Raw genomic sequence first — 7,341 nt, forward strand, 5'->3', positions numbered from 1 at the left:
AAGAGATTTAGTAAGCGCAGATTTAAATTTTGAGGTTTAATTTTATTTCGAGGACAATTAATCAAATTCAAAAAATTAATCGATTGACTCTGCGCTGGTTGAAACTCAAGCGTTCAATTTTCGCTGTGTTAGCTCACTATTGTGCCGCCGAACACACACAAACACAGGCAGAGTTTACCGTTTGAAAACGGGCAAGCGAATTGTAAAGTCAGCATTTTCACGTGCGCTGTGTTTTTTCCAATAAATTTCAATATAAAGCGGCGAGCGAATTTCAAAATGTCTGAGCTCGATTGGGACGATCCAAACTTTGTGGAGGCACCGCTGAAGGCTCAGGAGGTCTCCTACTCTGGAGGAGGACGAGATTATCGCAGTAAACGCGAGGATTATGGCGGAGGACGTCGCGACCATCGGGAAAATAGAGATGTCTACGGCGCAGTGCGACGTGATAGTCGCGACGGTGGAGGAGGAGGAGCTGGAGGCTTTTTTAGCGAATCCTTATGCATCGCTTCCGAGATGGTCGGCAAAGTTATTGGCAGAGCCGGCGCAAATATATCCCGCATCCAGACCGACTTTAACGTCCGCGTCAATGTGGACAAGTGCGATCTAATTGTGAAGATAACTGGTAGCATCCAGAGCAACGTCACCGATGCCATCAATCACGTTCGCAAGCAGGTGACTGATTCGGGGGAAAGGGGACGCGATCGGGATCGGTATCGGGAAAGTAGGAGCCATGGTTCCTATGGAGGATATGGCGGAGGCGGTGGCGGATATGAGAGATCTAAGGGGAGTAGCTACGAGTTCAATCCCCCAGCTTCCGAGTCCAATAACGACGATGGGGATCTTACGGGCACCATCGATTGGGCAGCCCTGAATAAGGCTTCGGTAAGTAAACTTTATAAATAAGGTTTTATTTTATACATTCAAAAAGGTGTTACAAAAAACGTATACCTTAGGCGGCAAGTTGCTCAGTTCCTTATCGACATAGGTGCCTCACAATTATATTTAAAGCTCATGACACCCGCGAAACTTGAAGATAACTTTACGTATTCTTCATATCACCTTAAACCTCGACTAATTTCCACTGGTCCTTGCAGGAAGCAGCTACTGCGGCACGGTGGGCCAAGTGTCCACCGCTAACAAAGAACTTTTACAAGGAGGCTCCTGAGGTGGCCAATCTCACCGAATCGCAGATCGAGCGCATTCGCGAGGAGAATAACAAGACAACAGTGGCACATGTCTTCGAACCAAAGGAGGGGGAAACTGCGCCGCCTATTCCAAATCCCGTTTGGACCTTCGAGCAATGCTTTGCCGAATATCCAGATCTGCTGGGCGAGATTACTAAAATGGGCTTCCCCAAGCCCTCGCCCATCCAATCGCAGGCGTGGCCCATTCTCCTCCAAGGTCATGACATGATCGGTATCGCCCAAACGGGCACGGGCAAGACACTAGCTTTCCTGCTGCCCGGAATGATTCACACTGAGTACCAGAGCACGCCCAGAGGTACGAGGGGCGGCGCTAACGTACTGGTGCTGGCGCCCACTAGGGAGTTGGCCCTGCAAATCGAAATGGAGGTCAAGAAGTACTCCTTCCGCAACATGAAAGCGTGAGTATCTCTCCTAATCGATCGTTAAGTGGGTTTCGTTTTAACAACTCGGCACTATTTGCAGCGTTTGTGTGTACGGCGGTGGCGATCGTCGCATGCAGATCTCGGACTTGGAGCGCGGTGCGGAGATCATTATCTGCACGCCGGGACGTCTGAACGATTTGGTCCAGGCCAACGTCATTGATGTGAGCACCATAACTTATCTGGTGCTTGACGAGGCAGATCGCATGCTGGACATGGGTTTCGAGCCGCAGATCCGAAAGGTGATGCTAGACATTCGTCCGGACCGTCAGACCATAATGACATCGGCCACTTGGCCACCAGGAGTCCGTCGTTTGGCCCAGAGCTATATGAAGAATCCGATCCAGGTGTGTGTCGGATCGCTCGATCTGGCGGCCACGCACTCGGTAAAACAAGTGATTCAGTTGCTGGAGGACGACAGGGAGAAGTTCAGCACCATCAAATCTTTCGTTAGGAACATGGGCAATACGGACAAAATCATCATATTTTGTGGACGCAAGGCTCGTGCTGATGACCTATCCAGTGATCTCACGCTGGATGGTTTCATGACCCAGTGCATTCATGGTAATCGCGATCAGAGCGATCGTGAGCAAGCTATAGCCGATATCAAGTCCGGAGCCGTGCACATCCTGGTTGCCACCGATGTGGCCTCACGTGGCTTGGATATTGAGGACATCACGTAAGCAAATGTTACGATTCCTTTTAGCCATTCGTTTTTATTTTTCCCTCTACATAGGCATGTCATCAACTATGATTTTCCGCGCAACATCGAGGAGTATGTGCACCGTGTGGGCCGCACCGGACGTGCTGGTCGAAAAGGCACCTCAATAAGCTTCATTACCCGCGAGGATTGGGGTATGGCCAAGGAACTAATTGACATTCTGCAGGAGGCGGAGCAGGAGGTGCCCGACGAACTGCACAACATGGCTAGACGCTTTAAAGCCATGAAGGAGAAGCGCGCTGCTGAAGGCGGCGGCTTTGGAGGGAGAGATGGTCGCTTTGGCGGCGGACGTGGCGGCGGAGGCCGAAACTTCGATAGATTCGTATTCTGATTCGGTCTTCAGTCTACATTTTCTAGTTATTATAGACCACAGCGCATTGAAGTGCCTTGCAATGTTGTTTAACAAAATTGTTTAACGATTAATCTATTCCAAGACAGATAATCATAACCTGTAATCATAATCATAAACATGTGGACTTGCAGTACAAGAACACTGATTATATTCAAACTAAGAACTTAGAATTTTTATTGAGCTCAGTTAGCGCCACCTGCGTATTTCTCGAGGAGTTCCTGTTTCCGCTTTCGCAGCAGTGCCTCCTGTACATCCTGTTGCGTTGGCACAGGAACGTGGGCGGTGAACTTGGGTGCCAAAAGGCCGTGAGGATCCTCTACGGCGGCTCGAGCCTTAGCATCCTCGATGGCTTCGCGTGCTGGTCCCGAAAGAGGATATATCTCGTCCTCCTCTTCGTCATCGATTATGCGACCGTCTCTGGCCATTTTCTCGCGCCATTCCTGCACGGCCTTCTGAATGGCCGCTCGTTCGATGCGTTCCTCCAGAGGGATCAGCACACCATCTTCGTCGTCCCGATAGCCGTAGTATTCGGCGTCTATGTCCTTCATTAGTTCAGCGCGGGATTTCCGGGGTGGCGGCGGAGGATCTTGTTCAAAGAGCTCGCGAACTCCCGGCAGATCCTTGGCGGCTCCAAAGTATTTGTAGCCTCGATTGCCGGGCACTTCACGACCCTCCGCATCGAACATCTTGGGACCATAGCGTCTATAGTGTGGGCCTCCCAATGAAGATATCTGATTTTCCCAATGGCGTTTCTCACGAAGCAACTTGTTGATTTCATCGTTCAGATCGCGAATCCGGAATTCTCCCAAGCCAGCTGCAAGTGGTCAGTATTAGTGGATATCTTTCGAGAGATTTCATAAACCGAAATAGTTACCATTTTGTATCTGGGCCACCTTCTTCGATATCTCGCGTATAATCTCCAGGCGGAACTTCTCGCATCTGGGCAAATCGTGGCACTCGGAGGCCAAATAGGGCCGGCGTTCCTTTTCACCGGACTCCACTTCTTTTGCGGCCCGCCAACGTGCCAAAGTTGTCCTGCCAGAAAATAAGCGGTTGAGTGCTAGAAATCATAGGTTATGCGTATTTGCGCTTTACTTACATTGCCTTCTCTGCATTGCGCGCCTGAAAATATACATTTATTATACATTTAATTAAGATTTATAAAATTATCGTGGCGCTTACCATTTTGTTTACTATCTTCTTCTGCCCAAACTGCCAATCACAATGAACCTCACAGCAATCGATGGTGTAGTTATCGATAGGAAGTACAGTAAATATTCTACGGAAGCTATATAATATATGACATGTATTATTAATAATTACCACACAACCCGAAGCCATAATATATTATATTTGTATTTAAATCCATGTTTTCTATATAGCTAATAACATTTATTTTCATTGATATGGATACTAATTAGAATAAACGATTATCATTCACTACTTATACGTAGTGTTGGTTAAGGTGTTGGCTTTTCTGCACTCCCGCGCACTTGGTCACACTGACCTGCCCAGTTGTTTTTTCACGCCAACATTTACGCTCTTCGGAAAAGGAAACCTTTTTTCGCGAATTTCAAGTAGATCCCGACCAGAAACACACCTGCCCCAGGATGTTGGCCCTCATCAACAGGATCCTCGAGTGGTTCAAGAGCATCTTCTGGAAAGAGGAGATGGAACTCACGCTGGTGGGACTGCAGTTCTCCGGGAAGACGACGTTCGTCAATGTTATTGCAGTGAGTATTTTCGCAGTGGGTGTGTGCGAATTCGTGTGGGTGTATGGGTGAGAGGGTGGTTTTTTTTTGTGTGTGACTGTTGTGTGGGGAGAGGGGGAGCGGGTGCAGGGAAAGCCGGGGGATCAGCTACTACTTAAAGAGCATTACAAACCCCCAGTGACAAAGGAAATGGCAAACCGCGGTTCCCCCACTCTAACATTGTTTATTTCGTATCTTTTCGTACTCCCCTTTTTCTTTCACTGCATCCATAATTAACGCTGTGCTAACCGTTTTCTTTTAGTGGTAAAGTTTACCGTTCCTGCCGCCGCAATCAATAATCCTATACACCATACATACGCATGTTTCTCCGCACAATGACGCCATTATCAGCACTTCGACCCCTGACCCCGCTACCCGCCATTCCCGTGTACCGCCTCCTTGATTTTTGTCACACATTTCTGCACGCTGATAATGCGACGATCTGAAATTTTCAGCCTGGAAATCGTAGATAGTTATACTTGTCCAGCGTTTCGGGAGGTGGAGTTACTACTGCCTTTGTGACCGCCTGACTTATGAGTCATGTGAATTCGATTCAAATGTCTGCCCGCATCTACGGGAAATTTGTTTGCTCAAGTGCTCCTAAAACGGAAATATTCCCCAGCTTATCACTGTTATTAGACTATAATTCCCTGTTGGGATTCCGATTCATGCATTGGTGTAATGGTCAGGTTCGGAGTGCAAACAAACTTGTGGATAAACTTGGCGATAATTAGTCACTTTCCCCATTTCACTACAAATTGCTAACAAAGCGTTCTTTGAGGAAAGCTTTTTACGTTTTCAATTCAATAATTACATCGAAGCCCGTCACTAAAATAGTAGTCCATTTCAGGAGTTTTCGATTCAAGAATATACAGAATTAAAAATTTTGTTTTAGAAATTTAGAGTTCATGTAAACTACGGTACATTGAATTAAGTGTAGTATCCAGAGGCCGTGTTTTATCAATACTAAAAGATTTTATTTAAGCTAATTTTCCAAAAGAAAAACAAAATTGTATTGATTTGGATGCTGTCGCGTGTAAAAGACTTTTGACACGAATTTTACAATATTTTTGACTGCATACTTTTAGGCTTCTTTCTTTGCAGACTAAGTTGCAGGTATAATTTAGTCATTTTGTTATAATTATTTTAAGTAATTGTTCTAATAAACATATGTTTATGTACAAATTATCTTTGCTTATTTCAGTCCGGCCAATTCGCTGAGGACATGATACCCACAGTTGGATTCAACATGCGCAAGATCACCAGAGGCAATGTGACTATCAAGGTGTGGGACATCGGAGGCCAGCCTCGATTCCGATCCATGTGGGAGCGCTATTGTCGCGGCGTTAATGCGATTGTGTAAGCAATAATGTTACTTAAGCAACAATGCGAAGTCAGTTAACACAGTTATGTATTAATCAACAGCTACATGGTGGATGCAGCCGATCTGGACAAATTGGAGGCTTCGAGGAACGAGCTGCACTCACTATTGGACAAACCGCAGCTCGCAGGCATTCCAGTGCTCGTGCTGGGCAACAAACGAGATCTTCCAGGAGCGCTCGATGAAACCGGACTCATCGAACGCATGTGAGTACCGAAAAACTAGTATAACTAATGTAGAATTGGGGAACTAATGAGTTTTAATAAATTGTAGGAATCTATCGAGCATACAGGACCGTGAAATCTGCTGTTATAGTATTTCCTGCAAGGAGAAGGACAACATTGACATAACGCTGCAGTGGTTAATTCAACATTCGAAAAGCCAAAGTCGTTAGATAACGAACATCCACATACACACAACGCCCTACCCTCTACACTTACACACTTAGGCACTATATCTCACACAGAACAACTATCTATACATTTATACACTAATAATAATTTGCAGAGTGATGAACAATGAGCAAAGCCAGCAGTAAGCCAACTATTTGGGGTACAAGATTGAAAAACAAAATAACTAAAACACAGCGAGTAATAACAATGCCTTGAAAAATCTGTTTGTACGTATGGTAATAATGTCTGCATGTATGTTGTATGTGATTTCGCAGTGCAGGGTTCGGGTGCTCGACTTTCTCGAATTTGTAGACTCACAAAGGGAAGATGCCTAAACAAGTTCTGTGTACTTTGTAAGTTTTGTTAGTAAATCTATACCGAAGCACACTCAAGAGTATACAACCAGTTAGTATTTCATTCTAACTTGATCGACCCTATATAAATATATACAAATGTATGTCGCCTCTACAAATTTCGTTGGTCGTCTCCACGTTTAGTTAGGCTTATGTTTAGTGTTTATTGGTGTGATTACATATACATATTATTTTTATTGTTTTTGTATTCAATATATATTTTACATTTCGCTTATATGCTTCGATGCGGATTATTTTTAACTGGAATTTTTGCTTAGCGAAAACTGGAATGCGAAAGCAGCGGAAAAGCATAAATTATAAAGACGTTTTAAACTATAAATATATATTTAAACAATATGAATGTAAATTCAATTAAGCAAGTGCAAGCCATAGTTAAAGAAATTCCATGATTGATTGTAAAATACGCAAAAAAAAAATTGTTGAGATTTGCTAGCTGCAGCCAAAAAAACCAAATTGAGATCCTTACGCCTTGTCACGCTTTTCCTATACTCATTAACATTCACCTAGTTAATTATGATAATTTATACAAAACAGCAATGCAAATTATAAACTACAATAACCAAATTTGAAAACTGAAAACTGAAAACGAGCAAGGCATACAAACAACAGCGAGAAAACGAAACATAAATGAAAATGAAAAACCAATAAAGACAAATTATAAAAACATTACAAAACCCCAAGTGAGTCTCATAAATTACAAATAACTGAGATTGCGCCGATTGCGAGCATCAAATATTCCAAACACT

General features: G+C 44.4%; 3 protein-coding genes across 3 annotated transcripts; 2 read left to right on the top strand and 1 right to left on the bottom strand.

Annotated features, from left to right (window-relative positions):
• The first annotated feature begins 128 nt into the window (after nucleotides 1-128).
• On the top strand, nucleotides 129-2,857 carry LOC120452589 (probable ATP-dependent RNA helicase DDX43). Its single transcript, XM_039636879.2, has 4 exons — nucleotides 129-882; nucleotides 1,095-1,603; nucleotides 1,668-2,303; nucleotides 2,361-2,857. The coding sequence occupies exons 1-4, from the start codon at nucleotides 277-279 to the stop codon at nucleotides 2,674-2,676; spliced, it is 2,067 nt and encodes a 688-aa protein (XP_039492813.1). The 5' UTR covers nucleotides 129-276; the 3' UTR covers nucleotides 2,677-2,857.
• On the bottom strand, nucleotides 2,843-3,998 carry LOC120452590 (pre-mRNA-splicing factor ISY1 homolog). Its single transcript, XM_039636881.1, has 4 exons — nucleotides 3,880-3,998; nucleotides 3,797-3,819; nucleotides 3,572-3,732; nucleotides 2,843-3,511 (listed from the first exon to the last, which is right to left on the bottom strand). The coding sequence occupies exons 1-4, from the start codon at nucleotides 3,880-3,882 to the stop codon at nucleotides 2,880-2,882; spliced, it is 819 nt and encodes a 272-aa protein (XP_039492815.1). The 5' UTR covers nucleotides 3,883-3,998; the 3' UTR covers nucleotides 2,843-2,879.
• A 186-nt stretch (nucleotides 3,999-4,184) lies between these two features.
• On the top strand, nucleotides 4,185-6,360 carry LOC120452796 (ADP-ribosylation factor-like protein 8). The gene is made up of 4 exons (XM_039637191.2): nucleotides 4,185-4,430; nucleotides 5,653-5,807; nucleotides 5,874-6,035; nucleotides 6,103-6,360. Exons 1-4 carry the CDS (start codon nucleotides 4,308-4,310, stop codon nucleotides 6,221-6,223), a joined length of 561 nt encoding a protein of 186 aa, XP_039493125.1. The 5' UTR covers nucleotides 4,185-4,307; the 3' UTR covers nucleotides 6,224-6,360.
• The last annotated feature ends 981 nt before the right edge of the window (nucleotides 6,361-7,341 follow it).

The sequence above is a fragment of the Drosophila santomea genome, chromosome 3R (genome assembly GCF_016746245.2).
Source record: "Drosophila santomea strain STO CAGO 1482 chromosome 3R, Prin_Dsan_1.1, whole genome shotgun sequence".
NCBI lineage: Eukaryota > Metazoa > Arthropoda > Insecta > Diptera > Drosophilidae > Drosophila > Drosophila santomea.

What these genes read in the sequence shown, in the direction of transcription:
- LOC120452796 (XM_039637191.2), top strand. Translation starts at nt 4,308, where the DNA reads ATGTTGGCCCTCATCAACAGGATCCTCGAGTGGTTCAAGAGCATCTTC. An exon ending in CGCGGCGTTAATGCGATTGT is followed by an intron (nt 5,808 to 5,873) that starts GTAAGCAATAAT and finishes ATTAATCAACAG; the next exon opens with CTACATGGTGGATGCAGCCG. An exon ending in ACCGGACTCATCGAACGCAT is followed by an intron (nt 6,036 to 6,102) that starts GTGAGTACCGAA and finishes AATAAATTGTAG; the next exon opens with GAATCTATCGAGCATACAGG.
- LOC120452589 (XM_039636879.2), top strand. Translation starts at nt 277, where the DNA reads ATGTCTGAGCTCGATTGGGACGATCCAAACTTTGTGGAGGCACCGCTG. An exon ending in TCCTTCCGCAACATGAAAGC is followed by an intron (nt 1,604 to 1,667) that starts GTGAGTATCTCT and finishes CACTATTTGCAG; the next exon opens with CGTTTGTGTGTACGGCGGTG. An exon ending in TTGGATATTGAGGACATCAC is followed by an intron (nt 2,304 to 2,360) that starts GTAAGCAAATGT and finishes CCCTCTACATAG; the next exon opens with GCATGTCATCAACTATGATT.
- LOC120452590 (XM_039636881.1), bottom strand. An exon ending in CGCAATGCAGAGAAGGCAAT is followed by an intron (nt 3,733 to 3,796) that starts GTAAGTAAAGCG and finishes ATTTTCTGGCAG; the next exon opens with GACAACTTTGGCACGTTGGC. An exon ending in GGTGGCCCAGATACAAAATG is followed by an intron (nt 3,512 to 3,571) that starts GTAACTATTTCG and finishes GACCACTTGCAG; the next exon opens with CTGGCTTGGGAGAATTCCGG.